General features: G+C 39.4%; 3 protein-coding genes across 3 annotated transcripts; 2 read left to right on the top strand and 1 right to left on the bottom strand.

The window, feature by feature from the left end:
• Positions 1-18: 18 nt before the first annotated feature.
• EIF2B1 (eukaryotic translation initiation factor 2B subunit alpha) lies at positions 19-3811 on the bottom strand. Its single transcript, XM_088532520.1, has 9 exons — positions 3777-3811; positions 3595-3696; positions 3366-3502; positions 3165-3281; positions 2595-2707; positions 2195-2263; positions 1206-1281; positions 890-1015; positions 19-463 (listed from the first exon to the last, which is right to left on the bottom strand). The coding sequence occupies exons 1-9, from the start codon at positions 3787-3789 to the stop codon at positions 308-310; spliced, it is 909 nt and encodes a 302-aa protein (XP_088388646.1). The 5' UTR covers positions 3790-3811; the 3' UTR covers positions 19-307.
• A 56-nt stretch (positions 3812-3867) lies between these two features.
• Positions 3868-8007, top strand: GTF2H3 (general transcription factor IIH subunit 3). The gene is made up of 13 exons (XM_088532519.1): positions 3868-3896; positions 4001-4080; positions 4222-4328; positions 4895-5058; positions 5319-5381; positions 5690-5719; positions 6063-6091; positions 6180-6254; positions 6742-6795; positions 6957-7025; positions 7143-7278; positions 7362-7398; positions 7480-8007. Exons 1-13 carry the CDS (start codon positions 3887-3889, stop codon positions 7547-7549), a joined length of 924 nt encoding a protein of 307 aa, XP_088388645.1. The 5' UTR covers positions 3868-3886; the 3' UTR covers positions 7550-8007.
• Positions 8008-8939: 932 nt separating this feature from the next.
• TCTN2 (tectonic family member 2) lies at positions 8940-17731 on the top strand. Its single transcript, XM_088532518.1, has 18 exons — positions 8940-9068; positions 9308-9421; positions 9733-9806; positions 10378-10573; positions 10815-10915; positions 11174-11370; positions 11571-11694; positions 12321-12456; positions 13068-13133; positions 13564-13692; positions 13967-14044; positions 14326-14406; positions 15032-15143; positions 15499-15602; positions 15964-16120; positions 16777-16899; positions 17393-17481; positions 17597-17731. Exons 1-18 carry the CDS (start codon positions 8990-8992, stop codon positions 17710-17712), a joined length of 2076 nt encoding a protein of 691 aa, XP_088388644.1. The 5' UTR covers positions 8940-8989; the 3' UTR covers positions 17713-17731.
• The last annotated feature ends 50 nt before the right edge of the window (positions 17732-17781 follow it).

Here is a 17781-nt window from a genome sequence, read left to right as displayed (position 1 = left end):
TGACAGCATACTTTGGAATGAGTTTGAAAACACCATAAGGCATTTTATTTTACAATATCAAAACATTCTTCCCATCTTTAAATAACTTATTTTAGGCCTTTAGAAGCTGTAGCAACTCCTCTTTTGACAGTGGTCCACTCTTATATAAATGTTTTGCTTTAAAATTTCACGAAAGCTGGTAGTTGTATCAGTCAACTGTCTTCTCCTTACCATGGCCATGCACCTTGCAGAATCTTCCGAGTTCTTACAGTTGTGATGGTCATTGAAGAAGGTAATAATTCACCTTGTCTGGATGACTGAGTCTCTGTTACAGATAGAGTTTAATAAGTTCATCACTGACAGCTGATGGAGTCAATACACCTAGGTCTGTAAACAGTAAGGTGATTAGCGACGGTGATGTATAGTCAATCCAGGGATGCTCCTCTGTTAGATTCTGAGTTGATTTCAGAGTGTCTGCTTTGTACTAGAAGGAAAGAGAAAGCATTTGTTACCACACAAGTCCAAGCTAAAAAGCTCCTTGGGGCAAGGACAGTGCTAGCCTTGAGCAGATACTTGGTATCACTGAAGAAAGATGGTTGTTATAAAAAGAGGCATAGGCTGTTGCCATCTTGCTCTCAACTGTTATCTGCTGCATGGAGTAAAATTTGAAGTGCCAAATGGTTTGATTCAGCTGTTTCTTCCCTTTGCTGCTCCCGTGGCCCAAAAGAGTGTTTTAGGGACTAGATGTTAGTGTTAAGACTCATTATGAGATGTTTAAATGGAGTAACTGCATATTATGTTTACTAGAGAGATACAGATAAATGAAGACATTCTTAGGAAAGAAAAAATCATTCATAGATATGAACGTGTGCGTCTTAACTGGGTAATAAGTAATTGGAATTTATCTTACCTTAAACTTATCTGGGACATCTTGCTGATTTAGAGGGAAAAGTCTTACAAACTTGAAACTTTCTGCTACAACATAAAAGGGCTTGTTCTGAGCTTTGGCACAAACAGCAATTTGATTAGTGCCGATCTGCAGAGAGAGATGAACATGCAGACTCAGTGGTAGTGTGACAAAATGTTGACATGTCATTTCCAAGAAGAAAGTAATTTTTCTTGGATAATGTTCAAATAGAATTAAAAAAAAAAAGCATGCTTCAAAGAAATCAGACTCTGAAGGTTTAGAGTTTACAGAATAATGTAACAAACTTCCTACCCATTACCTTGTTAATAATTCCTCCGCTTTCAACTACACCTTCAGCTCCAACTAAGACCAGGTCCACTTTCTCCATAATGTAGCTGTTTGAGGGATGGAAAAAAAGCCATGATTCATTGAACATAGCAGGAACTGGTAACACAAACAATCATTCATTTTTCTGAAGTGCTCCTAGCTACCTATGCAAATACACATGCTGTTACATATCCAGCTTTCTTCTGCTTTCCAAGCAGGAATATTAAATAACTATGTTTTCTCCAGTCCTACCTGACATTGGAAATCGTGCAAAGGCTTAGAGATGCTGAACCTAAATTGGGGTAATACTCAGCTGCAGGAATTTGCTGAGTATCTTGATGAAAATACTAACTGCACAGCAAAACTTAAAACTGTGTTGTAATAGCCCTTGGTCAGAAACTTCTCCACCTCTTTTCACGTCCCTCTGACCGGTTTTGTTCATTGAAGCTACAGATCTAGAAAACAAACTACCATGTTCTGAAGAAGAGAGATTTATTGTATTACACAACACTTGCAGGCTACTGCATTTGCTGGATTACTGCCTTGGTAAGCAGACTGACATGTATTTTGCACTAATGTTAAGAACTACGATTTGGATTTATGGTAGTTCTTTCTCATACTTTGTATTGACTACTAGGCAGTAGTAATTCAGCAATTAAAAAACAAGTGTTTATTGCAAATTAGAAAAAATGCAGCCTTTTCGTGTAGCACCATAGGTTTTTTTCCATGCAACTCCAAATTCCATGCTCAGGCCTGACTTCCTTCTAATATACAATTATTCCAGAGGTATACATACATTTTTAAGCAGGTATGTTCTCCTAATTGTGTTCCAAAAGGTCTAACTTGTTTAGCGTGTTTGGTGACTATTACAGAAATGAGTAACAATCTCTGTGCTTTGAACAAGCTTCTAGGAAGCTCATCTGTAATACTGTCAAAGTCAAATTGTGATGAGGAATGTTAGAATATAATGGTCAGACTTACCCAACTGCAGCATCTAGAATCACAGTCACGGGAATGTTCAGCTTCCTCAGGGCTTGTGCCATTTTTTGTCTATGAAAATAGCATGTTTGAGGCTTAAAAGCCTGTCTTTAAAGACAATGCTAGAAAAATAGTGTCTGAAGGACATGAGACCATGACTGCCCACGTTCCCTTGCCACTACTTTTGGTTTTTGATGCTCCCCCTAAGGGTAAATAAATTCTTATGTAGAAATGGAAATGAATGATAATTGCTGCTATTGTATATTTGCTTGTCTGGAATTATGTGACATTTCTAATGATACAGTCACACATTAGGAGCATGCAAACAAGCTTCGCAGATTTCCTTAAGATATGATAGATTTGATGCTGGATGACACAAAGCACAGAATTGACATGTACTTGCCCTGCTTGATCTGGCTGTGATTCGGTAACATAAATGCTGAATCGCTTCTTTGACTCAACAGCTGCTTCTAACACTCTGAGGACCACCCGCGAGTAGGCATGTGTCAAAATTCGCTGTCAAAAATAACAGATGTTACTTTTTTTTTCTTGAGCTTTGCAGAATCTATGTTATCGCGGTGTCATGGGTTTTACTTCACACAACTGTATATCGATTTTAAATAATACTGTACATCATTTGTGTTATACAGATTATGGGAGGGCAAATTACTCTGAGCTGGACTTTTATGTTGCAGGTTTTTACACTGCCCTGATGCTGGCAAGGGGTGGGAACGTAATTTGCAATGGAAATTTCACATGACACATCAACTGCTCCTAGAAGCAGGCTCCCAGTTAGTGCTGGTTTGCCTACAAATGGATGTAGAGAGAAGAGTTTTAAGAAAACAAAGCGTTGGGTGAGGTGATGCCTGCGCATTTGCGAAAGCCACCATGGGACACCACTGTCATAAATGGATGCTAATAAATGTCATTCCCCTCCAGTTTGTCCAGGGGTGCCACCCCCTCGGCTACTTACAGCGCCGTCCCTGATGAAGGGATGGCAGAGCTTGGCGATCTTGTTCCGCGACAGCGAGACCTTCCTCAGGAAGATCTCCCCGCGCTCGATCATGATTTCTTTGCACTTGGAGTAGTCCTGGAAAAGGGGAGTGAAGCTGAGGGTGAGGCTGAGGTGCGGACAGCCGTCCGGGCAGGCGGGTGATGGCAGGGCCACCCTTACCGAGTACTCCAGCGAGGTGAGGCTGATGAAGCGCAGGAAGAGCTCCCCGCCGGACGACACGGCCACCGAGGAGTCCACGCGGGACAGCGTGTCGATGGCGCTCCGCAGGCTCTTCCGCAGGCCCTGGATGGTCTCGCCTACAGGGCGAGGGGGAGAAGAGGCAACGGCTCAGGGCCTCCAGCGCCCGGGGCCTCGCCGGGGCCGGGCGAGCGCGGGGGGCGGCGCCCACCTCGGTCCTGCTTGAGGAAGCCGAGCAGCACGCGGATGGCGGCCACGGCCGACGCCACGTCGGGGTCGTCCCTCAGCTGCGCGCGGAAGGCCTCGATGAGCGCTGCAAGGCAAGGGCGGAGGCGTCAGCGCGGCCGCGGCGCCCGCCACGCCGCCCCCCGTCCCCGCAGCCGCCGCCGTTACCCTCCATGCTCATGGCGGCCGCTGCGCTCCGCTCCCCGCCGCGCCCGGTGACGTCACGCGGCGCGCTGCGGCGTCATCGCGGCGGCGCGGGGGAGGCGGCGCGCGGCACCATGAGCGCGGGTGAGGCGGCCGCCCCGGCGGCCCCGGCCCCGGCCCCGGGATGGCGGCGGCAGCGGCGGTCCGCCGGGCCCCGCCGTGACGCAGCCCTGCGCTCTGTGTTTCAGACGACGAGCTGAGCCTGCTGGTCATCATCGTGGACACCAACCCCATCTGGTGGGGGAAGAGGGCGCAGGGAGAGGCCGAGGTAGCGCATCCCGCGGGCCCTGTGGCGGCGGCGCCCGCTCTTCACGGGTGCTTCATCCTCCAATCCTCCTTCGAACACTCTAGTCCGCTTTCCTTTTTTCCCTTCCCCCCCCCCCCCCCTTAATTTTTCTTTTTCCACCAGTTCACCTTGTCAAAATGCCTCGATGCGACGATGGTGATGGGGAATTCGCACTTGTTCATGAGCCGGAACAACAGGCTGGCTGTCATCGCGAGTCACACGCAGGAGAGGTGCAGTTGCTGCCGGCCGGGATGCGAGTCTAAAGTGCCCCCTCCTGCAGCCCCAAATCCTTGTTGGGCTGTAGTGTAGTATTGAAACCAAGCTTAGAATGTGTGGCTTATTGTTCCCTTAGAAACAGAGATTAACTGAAGTGGGATGGGAAAGAAATGAAATGTTTTTTATTGGGTTTTTATTTAAGTAGAAAATAAAATATACGTATGTTGAAGGTGGAGGGGGGGGAATGTGCAGTGAGCAGGATACAAGAAGTGGGGAAACTTTCCTAATTCGAGGGTTCCTCTTCCCCAGTTACTCATGAATCTCAGAACCAAGTGATTTACCCTTCAGGCAAGGGGCTGTTTGTCACCACGAACATTGTTATAAACTGGGCCTTGAAAGGAAGGGAGTGAATGTGGGCATTACGCCATTTTGCTTTTGAATATCAGCTGGCTTGCATAGCCTCCTTAAGGTATTAGAATTATTGGAAGCTGTGATTTTGAGTGTTGTTGCCTATGGCTGGTCAGTTATTTATTTTTTCTTCATATGCATATTGACAGAATAGTATTTTTTTTTCTTTCAGTCGTTTCTTGTACCCAGGGAAGCGTTGGACTCGTGCGGATCTGCTTGGAGATGGCACTAGTTTTGTGGAATCCAATTGCTCTGGTAGCAAAGATGGGAAATACGAATTGTTAACGGCAATAAATGATGCAATCACAGAGGAGATTAAAGACCTCATGACAAAAAGTAAGGAAAAGATGATTCTGTGTTTAATTGCAAAATATTGAGGCTTTCAAGGAGCTTCTAGAATTTCCTCTGTGTAGTCCCTAGTTTGATCTTCTGAATTTTAATAACTTTAAAATAAATAGGAATGTTCTTAACAGTTCTGGAGTCTCTGCACTAGTACCATGCATCAAAGATAGAACTCAAGCACAGTAATTAGTGTGGTCAGCTTCAACAACTGATTTTATGCATAAAATAACTTTATATTTTTTCTTATATTGCAGCTGAAATGAAGGGCCAGCAAACTGAAACCCTGTTAGCAGGATCACTTGCTAAAGCACTTTGTTGTATCCTTTCAGTGATTGAAATTTCAAAGCTTCTATCTCTCTTTTTTAAAGACTATTTCTTACAATATTGATTTTGTTTCGCTATGAGCCTTACTGTTACTGTTCTGTAATAATATTCAAAGAGATAATTTTCCCTCTAAAATTACGATTTGGCTAATAACTGAAGTACACTGCCTAAAATGTTTCTTAGCTATGATGATGAACACATACAGATACTGTTTTTAATTCTGCTAATTTTTGAAAATGTTATGTCTGCTTCTTGGGCATCTGAGAAGAGAGCAACAGTTCCTTAACGCTGGCTAATGTAGATATTAACAAGATGAGCAAAGAGGTAAAAGGTAATACTTTTTTTTTTTTTTTTCCATTGTTCTGGGTAATTGCATAAATACTTGAATTGGAAGATCAGGAAAAAAATGGATGCATATGTATATGTACAAATAAACACTTGTATATTTTGATACCTCCTTTCCCACATTAACAATAATAGGTAAAGACTTGTCTGGGTCGTTTTAAGTTGCCCGATTTGAGCTATTCTGTTTCTGCCACTCTTAATGCTACTGGAAATAAAAAAACAGTCTCATACATCTATTTTAACTGAGGTATCAGATCTTGTTACCTGATTACAAGGGCAGGCTACAAGGGGTAGAAACAATGTGCTTATGCATTTCTTTTTATGTTTAGGTAATCAAGAAATTAGATCAAGAATTCTGGTAAGAGGGATTTTTTTCATCAGTTTTCTTTGAGTTTTGAACTATAGCAATACTATGTGGACTAACAAGTTCGAATTGCTTTACTTAGGTCATAAAAGCTGCAGAAGACAGTGCACTGCAATATATGAATTTTATGAATGTGATCTTTGCAGCACAGAAACAGGTGAAGTGGCATTTTGTGTGCCATATGTGCAATATGATATATACTTTTTTATTAATGTGTAACAAAATTGCTTATGCCTCTTATGACTTCTGGAAGGTTATGAAATGGCCAGGGTGAAAGGCAGGAATTAAAAAAGCAAGCAAACAAACAAACAAACACTTATGTTTGAATATAAAAGCCTAGTAGGCCTCTTAAAGATTTCTTTGGAAGTACAGATAGTAACCTTTCCATCCTCATAGATAATATGTAAGCTAACTTTCCCAATAGATACTTTATTGCCATGTGTTAGAAAGTGGAGACTGGAAATTTGGATTTGTGTGCTGCTCAAGGAATAGAACTTTTCTATGACAGATGTACAGCCTTAAAAATTTGGACATGGAAAGGTGGAGTGTATTTGTAGTTGCAACAAATCAAGATGATAATGCTGGGGTTACACTGACTTTGGTTGAATTTCTATTTTTCATGAGTTTCACTTTTTTGGTTACAGAGTATTTTGATTGATGCTTGTGTCTTGGACTCTGATTCAGGTCTTCTGCAGCAGGTACGGACTTCCTATTTGCTATTTACAGTAGTTTTTAGATATTTGATGGCAGATGGTTGAACATGTTTAAAGTTCTTTTTGTGGTGTAGTCTTGAAAGGGACGCTCTTTCTTGCACCATTTTAAAGGACAGTTTCTAAGTGTTCTTCTCTCTGCTTTCCAGGCTTGTGACATTACAGGCGGCATATACTTGAAAGTGCTCCACATGCCATCCCTTCTGCAATATTTGCTGGTAAGTTATTGGATAAGAACTTTGCTATTTTTCTTGTGGTAGACAGGAAATCATATTGATGACATTTCAGGGCAATACTCTACCAATGTGTAAAAGACTTTTTATTTGTTCATATAGTGGGTATTTCTTCCCGATCAAGAGCAAAGAGCGCAGCTTGTCCTTCCACCTCCAATACATGTTGACTACAGAGCTGCATGTTTCTGTCATCGAAATCTCATTGAAATTGGATATGTCTGCTCTGTGTGCTTGTCTAGTAAGTTTATGAATATTTAAAATTTTTTAAATATTTCAAAGGAACTACTAGTGAAAGCAACCACTTTTTTTATTTTTTTTCAGTATTCTGCAACTTCAGTCCTATTTGTAGTACATGCGAGTAAGTGTTTCTTCTTCTTTAAGAGGTGGTTTTGGAAATATGTTGAGCGTATCTAACAGTTGTCTTTTAATGTTATTTCAGGACTGCTTTCAAAATATCATTGCCACCTGTCATGAAAGCTAAGAAGAAGAAATTAAAGTTAGCTGCATAACATCATTATGTAAATACATGATTACCTCCTCCAGTAATTCCGTGAAATGGAATATACCTAACAAATTGCTGACACTTTCTGTTGAATATGAGAGAGAACTGTACACAGTGTTATAGTTTGTTTCTTAGGGACAAATATTTAAATCATGTGTTTCCTACACAGCCCTCTAAGTAACAAATCACTGTATTAGCATGTAAACCGTGCTTAGTTGTAAATAGGAAACAGAAGATGCAGCTTGTTTAAGATACAGAACCTTGTGTAGTAAAAGGTCACTGCAAATTTTCATGTTTCTGGGTAGATTTCAGAGACTGGGAAACTCTGACTCCAATCTTGTTTTTATATAAAGGTAAGCATGACCATTCCTGGAGTATAGGATTAGAGCCTTCACGTTATATTCAGGGACTTCAGCTTTCTGTTGGATTTTACTGCCAGTTTTGAGGACTGAAATAGGATCATTTTCAGAATAAATGAGCCAGAAATTTCAAGATGATTTAGAACCCACTTCCTTTTGAAAGATGTTAATTTAGTTCTTTTATATGCACTTGTTCATGTATTTTCACATTCAGTTATCCTCTTTATAGTAATTTCTTTGTGATGCCGCCCCTTTTTGCTAATTTGATATCTTTCCTTCCGAATATAGATATTCATTAGAATAATATTACCTAATGAAGTTCAGCAACAGAAAACTTTTTTTCATTCGTGAAAAAAGACCTTTTCTTAGAGTAGCTTCAACAAATTCAAACCAGGTGTTTAGTCTTTATGATTTTAATTTGGAACTCGAAAACAGGAAAATATTGTATTATGACAGCAGACTTCTCTTAAGATTTATAACTATCCCATGTCTTTACCTCTGGCATTTGACAGGCTAATAGGAAGACTTATTATTTCTTTTGGATTGGTGCTCTTTATATGCCAAAACATAAAGGTATGCTGCCTGTTTTTTCCATTGCTTTAGTTATTAAAAAAATCAACTCTTTAGTAACAGCATAATTTCATAATTTCATTTTTTCATAATTTCATTTAGTCAGTAACTAATAATTGAAGTTCTCCTGAAAGGTATAAGGGGAAGAATTGTTTCCTACATAGGAAAAGGTTATATGTAATTTTTCAAGGTGTACACAGGAATTTATATAAACGTCTTGCTCCTTGCATCAGGTTTTTGTATAAGTGCAAATCCTTTATTAGTGTGTTTAACTGCCGAATGCTGCTTTGAGGATTGTATTTATAATTTGCTTTGTATAAAACATTTGTAATAAAAGATTTTTTTTCAAATACACTCGATCGTGCTTAGTCGCGTCGGCCACGCCCCCTTCCATCCTAGCCCAGCCCCTTTACCAACAGGTCACGCCCCCTCTCCCTTGGCCACGCCCTCCCCCAGTGGCGCCCGCCCCGCCGCCGTTTCCATGGCGCAAGATGGCGGCGGGCGCGGCCTGAGGCGCCATGGGGGCCGCCCTCCTCGGGGTGCTGCTGCTGCAGCTGGCGGCGGCTCCGTGCCCCGGGCAGCGGGATCGGCGGCCCGGTGGGTGGCGGAGGGGGGATGTCCCACGCAGCCTTCTCCTGCTGCTGCTCCCACGCATCCGCCGCGAGATCCGAACCCTCGTGTCCCTCGCTGAGGGGAGGTGGGGGCGCGTCCCGGGGCACCAGTGGAAGGGCAGGGCCTTAGACCGGGCGTGAGACCCGAGGACATCGCAGGGACGTCACCCTGCTCAGTTACTGTGTGCTCTAAAACTCTTTTTCTCCTTTTTCCTTTATCCACAGCCTTCCAGCCTTCCTTTATCCACATGTCCGGGCCCAGCGTGAATGCACTCTTTCTTGGAAATGCTGCAGGAGTTAATTTTTCGTTAGTTTTAAGCCCTATCAATGAAGAAACAGGTAAGAACACTTCTTTTTTTTCCTGATAGCATATAAATAAATACTTTTGATTTTTTTTTATCTCGCAAACACTGCTAGAAGAACAGCAGCACATTAAATAGTTGCATTTGTGCCATGCTTCCTTGGTTGCTGGAGTAGGAACCCCAAAGGATACGGGCAGATGAAGCCCTCAGCCCTCCCGTGACACAAGTGGGGTCGGATGGGCAGAAGGATTTGCCTAAAGGAAGCCAGAAGATGATTTTAAGCTTCCGTCCCCTCTTTTCTTCTCTCCTCAGTGCTACTGAAACTGTTATTATTTTCTTTTGCTATAGGAAAACTGCACCGTTCAAATTGCAGTGGAAGCAGAAGAGCTGGTGATTGGAATTTGAATGTAATGCCTGGTGGGGTATGTAAGATACAGCTTCTTCCCTAATATGGGAGGAATTGGACTCTTACGTCTTAAGGGCTAATACAATGCTAGCAACATTTAAGTGATTTAGCCACCCAGTTTGTGTTCTACCTATGCCTCTTTTTCTGTAAATGTTCATTTTTGTATTATCAATATGTATGTATCAATATGTATTAACACCCTAACTATTCTATGCCTAAGTCTTTGAGGCTTTTATCAACTCTCTCGTCATTCCAGTTGTCAGTTGAAAGTACTAAATGAAAATGGAAATTCGCTTTTTTAATGTTATTTTCTTTAGTACCGTGCATTTGATTTCTGAGGTAACATGATTTTTGTGTATGTCTTAAAAAGTTACAGATATAGATGATTTCTTCACTTTATTTACATATTTCAGGGCAGACCTTTTTCATTCCAATCTCAGCAAATATCCCCTTTTATATATGCTGCATTGTAACACTGACACTACACAGTGGCGCTGAAACTTCTCTTTCAGAAATTTGTGTGGTATAAGCAAGTGTAATTTAAAACAAACTGTCAAAATTGTTAGGCTTTATCTGATGTTTTTCAGGATGTTTCCAAAGTGACCATAAGCCTGACTAGAAACCTCCAGTTGTGTTTGCCCAATGCCACTGACTGCTGCACAACTCCTCTCTGCGTGGTTGAAACTCTCCAGGTTTTAGCTTGTCGTGGTTCGGTGATGTTGGCACATCTCCTAATTCAAGCTGAAATATATGCAAACTCTTCTGTTAAAGGAAACGTGTCAGGTAAGTAGTTGAATGTGTTAAAGGAAAAAAGTGTACACTAGCTGTTTTTTCCCCTTTACATATGAAAAGTTAAAAATTGATATCTGTGCAGCAAATATGAAGACCGAATAGTTGGTGACATAATTTAACAAAAAATATGCATACAGTAAGAATAACCTATAATGCATGTGATCTGTTTACTGGTATTCCAATGTGCGCAGTTTGACTTTTTCCTGTTCTTTTTTTGTATTTTTTTTAATAGAAAATGCAACTATCATCCCTAACCAGGTGTTTCAGCCCTTAGGTCCTTGTCCTTGTGATTTGACAGCTGGAGCTTGCGATGTTCGTTGTTGCTGTGATCAGGTACTAATTTCATATTAAACTTTGAGGAATTATTTCTCCCTCCTTATTACTGGGAGGAAGATGAGGGGAGGGGGAAGAAGTAAGAGAGAGGTACCAAATATTTCATACTTAATAGGGCGGTTGTCTGAGTTTTCCAGTTTTCCTATTAAGAAATACTATCTTTCTCTATAAAATCGCTTTGATTACCTATAGCTGTGGCTTTTGTGGTTATGTTAATGCAATAACTGTGTTAAAGGTTGCCTTTCTTTTCCATTTTAGGAATGTACAACAGACTTGAAGCAATTATTCACTGGATCATGTTTCACTGGAGTGTTTGGTGGGGATGTAAACCCACCTTTTGATCAGTTGTGCTCTGCTAAGTCAATGGAGTATACTCCTGATTGGTTTCCTTTCCTTTGTGTACAGTCTTCTCTTGACAATACGCCATTTCTTGGTTACTTTTATCATGGCTCTATGTAAGTCCTGGAAAAAGATTTTTTGAACACATGTAGTAGTTATGCTAATGAAACTATTGCTTATAACAAGTTATTTTGAAATCAGAATTTTAAGATATGAACTTTAAATACACATGGAGTGATACTGTATGAGAAAAGACTTGACATTTACAATTTGTGATGTAGGGAGTGAAGTATTGTTTTCTTTTTAAATTATGCAGTTCTACACCCAGAGATGCTTCATTTAAGATCCCTTTGCAAATGTCTCCTGGGAGACTTTTTACTGGTTACAGACAAGGAGATCCAGTTATGACAGAAGAAAATGACTATTTTACCATCCCCCAGGTAATCATTTTATGTTTAGGAGCATTTGGTTCCTCATAGTTTATTGGGCATTATTCACGTATCATACTCTTCACATTTTTGTAACCAAATTTGCAGCTTGTCGTTCTGAACTAATAGAATATATTTTTAATTTTGCACAAAACCCTTATTAAAAGCAAATTCTTTCCTTCCTTATTCACCTGCCCCTCCAAAAAAAGGTAGGAGTTGTAATTGTTTCAATAGATTAAAGCAAGCTTGACACCCCAGCTAGTAGTTTATGGCCTATTGTATTATTTTTACTTCACTTGCTGCATTACTGAGTGCTGCAGTCTGCTTTCTCTTTGGCCCTTCATCCTCTGGCCATACTCTTTCAGTTTCCTTTTGCATTTTAAAAAGAGTCATTGGTTACAGTTAGTGGACAAGTAAGCCTGAAGCCATACTGTATACTGCATTTTTTGAAAGCTGTGCTTTTAAAATCTGAATTTCTCTTTTACTGCAGAAGAAAGTATTTTGATAATAGATTGCTCATTTTGTTAGTATCATACATTGCTGGAGTATATACTCTGAGCATTTCTCTGACAAATAATCTTAAAGTGAAACCCAAAGAGCTAGGAAAAGGTGCATCATATTTGTTCACCTGCCTGCAGCAATCCATGGCTGGACAATGTGTCGGGAATGCTCCAGTTGCGTTTCTGCAGGACTTTGATGTGAGATGTCTTACCCACCTAGCATCTTACAGGGAAGGACTGCTGCATGATGTGAGGGTCAACAGTGGCACTGGAGGTAGGTTGCAGAAACCTGAGCAGAAATGTGTCAATGTTTCTCAAAGCTGATAGAAAAGAAACAAAAAAAGAAGGCTGTTGATGTGGCAGTTACATAATATCTCTCTGTTGGCTGTCGTTCAGTATTTGGTAATGCTCTAGTCCAAGAGATTCCAAGACCCTCTTTGAAGTCTCCAACTGCTGTTAACCAGCATTTAGTTTATAAGAAACAGTGGGATAGGTGACAGAATAGAGCATCTATTTTTGAACTGTTGCAGTGCTCTTTTTCAGTCAAGAGCATGTGAGATCATCATTTTAGATTTAGTGGGAATTTTAGTGAGAAGAAGTTATTTTCTGCATTACAAAAATCACATACTTGAAGAGTGTAATTTCTGAGTTTGAGATAATGTAATTACCAGCATGAAAAGTGCCTATTTAAGTTAGCTAATTTTGTTCATCTATACTACTTTTGTATCTGGAGGACACAGCTGTAATTAGAGCATAACTAAGTACAGTTTCCTAATGTACTATTTTCTAATCCATTTTCATAACAACAGCAATATATGTGAAAATAGTATGTGTCTGTCTCTTTTGTTAGCCAGAATTACTGCTACGTTTGTGTTTTGTTCTCAGACTTCATCCAACAGAATGTGATCTTTGGGACCATCACTGACACAGACAAGTTCATTACTAGAAGTGGTATGTGCCTTCCATTTGATAAATGTGTTCTTTCTACCATGAAAAATGTAAGAAATAGATGATTTTGATGCCTAAGATGTTTACCAGCTGTAATTCTTTGGAGGGATCTCCTGTGTTAGCAGATGCTCAAGGAGTAAATTGTTTGGCCTACTGAGAAGCAGAAAGTATTTAATTCAACTCAACTTCTATTAAAGCTGATTAACAAATCAGATCCCTTAGCTTGCATCAAAAGCGTATTTTTTTCAGGAGAAAATATAAATAATATTGATGGCAACAGTGAAATTACTGATGGGCAGACCTTGTGTAAGTAGGTGACGTTTTGCACTAGAGGATTGAGCTGTTTCCAGAATTTTGTTATATTTTTAAAAATTGTTTTTCAGCTTTCTAAATACATTTTTTTATTGTGGCCTTTTCCTTTTTCCCCTGACAGAAAGTCCTCCTACCACTGAAGTTGCATGTAAAAATGTGACCTTTGCAGAACATTATAAGTTCATTTGGAAAGGCAAGAACATAAAGGAAATAAATGTCACTGTCTTCCTTGGAAGTTTATGTGATGGAGGTATTGTGACACTTCTTTCACAGATTTTTGACTTATTTCTGTTTTTGTCCATTTTGGAAATTTTGTGATAGAGTATCTTATTCAGCAATATTTCTTACAATATAATTTTCCGTGGACTCTGCAAAGTAAATTTATTGGGCAGTTTTCCATTATTTTTTACTAATTAACTCCTGTTACTAATAAAGGCTGGAAGTTTTATGCTATATGTAGTTAAACAGCATCTTTTTGCTAATTTACTGAATAAGGTCATCTTTTTTTTTTTTTCTTTTGCCAGAAATACTGACACAGAGATTCACAGTCAAATTTGTAAGCTTGAATAATACTAATGAAACAGAGTCATTTGGGAATCCAGGTATTGCTATTTATTTTGCTTTGGAAAAGTGAAAAGGAAAAAAAAAAGCTATTGCATTGATATTTGTTTTATACCTCTTTCATACTTCTTCATGTTGCCAGCCCTGATTTTCATGTCTTAGTGAGCTGCTGCTTTTAATAGTGATGATTGATTCTTAAGTTTTTATTGTGTAGATACTAATTATTTAAAATGAACGCATTCCTGCTGTAATGAAAACATCTGTATGTTAACCTTGAGACATAATTATTATTAAAAATTATGTTCATGCTTTCTATGTTCAGGTTATCAAGTTGGAAAGCCATTGAGAGCTGCAAATCTGAATGCTTCTGATGCTTTCGGCAGCCTAAAACTTTGGCGGCCAGGTAGTGACTTCTGACATGACATCAACAACAGTTTATGCTAAAATGCTCTTTTCTTTAAATGAAATTTTACTTCAAAATCTCTCTTGCCTTTCTAGACTAGTTTTTATTCAAGTTTCAGTTAGTAAGTGAGATGTAGCTACGTGAATAAATATAAAGTTTTTTAAATCTCCAAACGTATGGCAAAAAGGAACTGATAATGCCTCTGCTCTGGAGTTGAGAATCCTTGGTGGGGAAGAAAAGTGACTTAGACTGTGAAACAGAGTTAGAGCTTGGAAGACAACTAAGTTCTCTTGACTTTCACTCTCATTTTAATTTCATTAGGCTGTATTTACTCTTAGGGGTACCAAAACTTTGGATTAATTCACCCATTTTAGTGTTAAATAAACACACTGGCTTTGGGCAAAACCTTCCAAGCTGAGAACAGAAGGGAATTGTGTCTCCAAGTGGAAAAAAAAAAAAAAGTAACTGGAAAGATTTGATTTCAGTGTCATTTAGCTCACTTCTCGCAGATTAACGTAACTATTTTATTCAGGTTTGTGATATACGTTTTAATTAATAGCTCTGTGGTAGAACATAGAACAAAGGCTGATACAAGAAATCTCAAATACATGTTTTCTATTCATAGCTCTCGGAGGTTTATGTATATCATCAGCTTATACACCAGTTTTGTTTGGATTAGATTCCCTTTCTGGGTGCATGCTAGAAGTTGGTGTTAATGAAGATTGCAACCTTTTAAGGTGAGCTACACATGCTGATTTTTTTTTTCCTCTGTATTCTTTTTTTTTTTCATTAAGGGATTCTCTAGAAGTTGTGGCTATCAACACTTATATTCTTTTCAAATATGCATTTTGGCTTTCTGTGGTTCCCACTTTGTTTGTTTGTTTTTAATTGTAATAGTGCTTGCACTCAGATCTGCCTGTACTGGATATGGATTATGTTGGAGTGCAAAGCTTTGCTATTGAGCTATGCAGCTCAATAGTTAAAGTTTATATATGCTGAGTGTAAGAACATCTTTCATGGGAAAAGACCTTAAAATGCAATAATATTGTAACCCAGAGTGGTAGCTACAGCTTTATTTTTCTTACTTTGCAGAGGAAATGTAACTGATAAATTGAATTCATTAGTACAAGCTACTCATGTTGGAAAGAGGAGCAACTCAAGTTACGGTAACCTAAATGACTGGGTGGAAATAATACGTAAGTGAGGTTTGTTTTGTAATTTATAGTCTAAATTATATGTCTTTATCGTAGTACGATTGGAGTATCTCAGCATAAAACCAGACACTTATTTTTAAGTACTTAAAGGTCCTGAATTATGTGTATGGATCCATGCATCCATACAGGTACACATCCATGGATACATTTCTCTTAATATGTACAGATAGTACAGTAAGATGTATTCCACTTCTAGTCCGTATACATGACTTGGTATTTTAGTTTTCTATTGAAAAAGTATTGGTTTTCTTTACGGGTACTTTATACAGATGAATGTGTTCGCTTGTGACATGTATCAGTATTTCCATAATATTTCCACCTGAGTACCTCTCTTTCTCCACAGGTCTAGATCCATATAATTCTGATACCAATGTGAGTGCTGGAAACTTGAAAGGCATTTGCTCAGATATTCCTGCAAATCTAAATATTCGCATAATCTTTGCTACTGTGGGTGCAGTACAAGGGATTCCCCAGCAAGAGATACTTGCTGTGCAAATCAGGTATAAGTTATGTCTTGGCTCTATCTGATAGATGAATGCTTAATTTTGAAACTTGCTTACCTAACAAATGCAGTTTTACAAGCGAAAAATGTTATTTCTGTTTTATTATGCCTTTTTTGTTTGCAACCCAAATTATTCTGAATACAGTTAGAAGTTTAAAATTATATTTGCTTATCTGAACTGTAAATTTAAAGACTATTAATGGTGGCCAGCAGATAGTTTTTCCATTTCAATAAATTATTAAAAAAAAAAAATCTTTTTGATTGATGCTACAGGTAACAGGCATTTCATCAGAAGTATGCTTTAACTTTTTGTCACATGATAGTCCTGTGTTCTCTTACCGCAGTGCAGGGCTTCCTTTTTAGTGCTGTGATAAATGCTTTATTCTTTTTTGAATCAGATGAATCAGGGAAGTTTCATATTGCAAACACTGCTTTTTTGTTGTGTTTTTTTTTTCCTTCAGTCAATTCCAGACAAATTTGTGACATTTTATTCTCTATACCTCACTTTCAGCCTTTACATGTTCTCTGAATGGTGTTGTAAATCGAAAAACATCAGCAGCCTCCCTAAATTCTGTATCTGATTTAGTACATGACATGTACATGACCTTGAGGTTACGTTCAGGCCTCTGGTAATAGTTGTGTATGTTCTGACAGTTATTCAACAGTCATATGGCAATTCCAGTGTGGACTCACTTGTGAAAACGTGGACTTTCTTCCCATCACTGCTTCTGTTCAGTTTATTAAAGTGCCAGCTCAGCCACCCATTCCACTAACAAGGTAATTTTGATAAATAAATTGATAGCTCATGTAGATGCAATGCAAATAGCTGTGATCAAAGGGCAGGTTTGGTTTGTGGAGTGCAGAGCAAGAAGGCCTCATTCTAGAATGTCTTGAACAACAGTTCTTCTTTCAGGAACAGTCTCTCCCAAGGGTATACATACCATAAAGACTGTAAATTACCTTGGAAATTTGTCATTTGTCTTTTGGCAGAAAAGATTCTGTGCTGTTTAGTCAAGTGGATAAAGGGTGTTGGGTGAGGTCCCCAAAATATCCACTGCCTGAAAATGTCTTGATCATAAAAAGAAACATTTGGCTAAAAATGATAGAAATAGAGTGAAGGATCCCCTTGTTTCAGATAAAAAGTCAGAATAGCCAGGAGGTTGTAGTTCTTTTTGTAACTTGGCCCCTTTTCCACACTGTGTTGTACCTGTGTTGGTGTTCTGGTAGTACTGAAGTTGTAAATAGCTTCGACCCCTCTCCTGTTTTTCAGATTTCAGATTAATTATACAGAATTCGACTGCGATCGAAATGATGTTTGCTGGCCGCAACTTTTCTATCCATTGACACGGTTTTACACAGGTAAAAATAGCAGGCAGTGTGGAATGCCATCTACTGACCCATATTTATTCGAAGCCTGAAAGAATGCTTTGGACTTAGGGAACTGAAATTTCTACTTTCTTTTATTTTCCCCCAGGAGAACCATATCCACAGTGTCTCGCCAAGACCCTGGCAGTGGCATTTGTCGTCTTACTTGTGGCGGTTACGAGTAGCCCTTGGTTCCAGAAAGTGTGGGAGAACAGCTTGCTTTAAAACCACTGCCGCAAAGCCGACCAGTGCTCTTATTTGTATTTTAATACACAATTTTGTGGGCGGGAGGGA

Source organism: Tinamus guttatus, unplaced genomic scaffold (assembly GCF_059628265.1).
Source record: "Tinamus guttatus ecotype Peru unplaced genomic scaffold, ASM5962826v1 Tinamus_guttatus_pri_ptg000459l, whole genome shotgun sequence".
NCBI lineage: Eukaryota > Metazoa > Chordata > Aves > Tinamiformes > Tinamidae > Tinamus > Tinamus guttatus.
This window is presented reverse-complemented; position numbering and strand designations above follow the sequence as displayed.

What these genes read in the sequence shown, in the direction of transcription:
- EIF2B1 (XM_088532520.1), bottom strand. An exon ending in ATTCTAGATGCTGCAGTTGG is followed by an intron (nt 1,282 to 2,194) that starts GTAAGTCTGACC and finishes TCCCTCAAACAG; the next exon opens with CTACATTATGGAGAAAGTGG. An exon ending in GCGGAGGAATTATTAACAAG is followed by an intron (nt 1,016 to 1,205) that starts GTAATGGGTAGG and finishes CTCTCTCTGCAG; the next exon opens with ATCGGCACTAATCAAATTGC.
- GTF2H3 (XM_088532519.1), top strand. An exon ending in GGGCGCAGGGAGAGGCCGAG is followed by an intron (nt 4,081 to 4,221) that starts GTAGCGCATCCC and finishes TTTTTCCACCAG; the next exon opens with TTCACCTTGTCAAAATGCCT. An exon ending in GATGAGCAAAGAGGTAAAAG is followed by an intron (nt 5,720 to 6,062) that starts GTAATACTTTTT and finishes TTTTATGTTTAG; the next exon opens with GTAATCAAGAAATTAGATCA.
- TCTN2 (XM_088532518.1), top strand. Translation starts at nt 8,990, where the DNA reads ATGGGGGCCGCCCTCCTCGGGGTGCTGCTGCTGCAGCTGGCGGCGGCT. An exon ending in ACTATTTTACCATCCCCCAG is followed by an intron (nt 11,695 to 12,320) that starts GTAATCATTTTA and finishes ACCTGCCTGCAG; the next exon opens with CAATCCATGGCTGGACAATG. An exon ending in CAAGTTCATTACTAGAAGTG is followed by an intron (nt 13,134 to 13,563) that starts GTATGTGCCTTC and finishes TTCCCCTGACAG; the next exon opens with AAAGTCCTCCTACCACTGAA.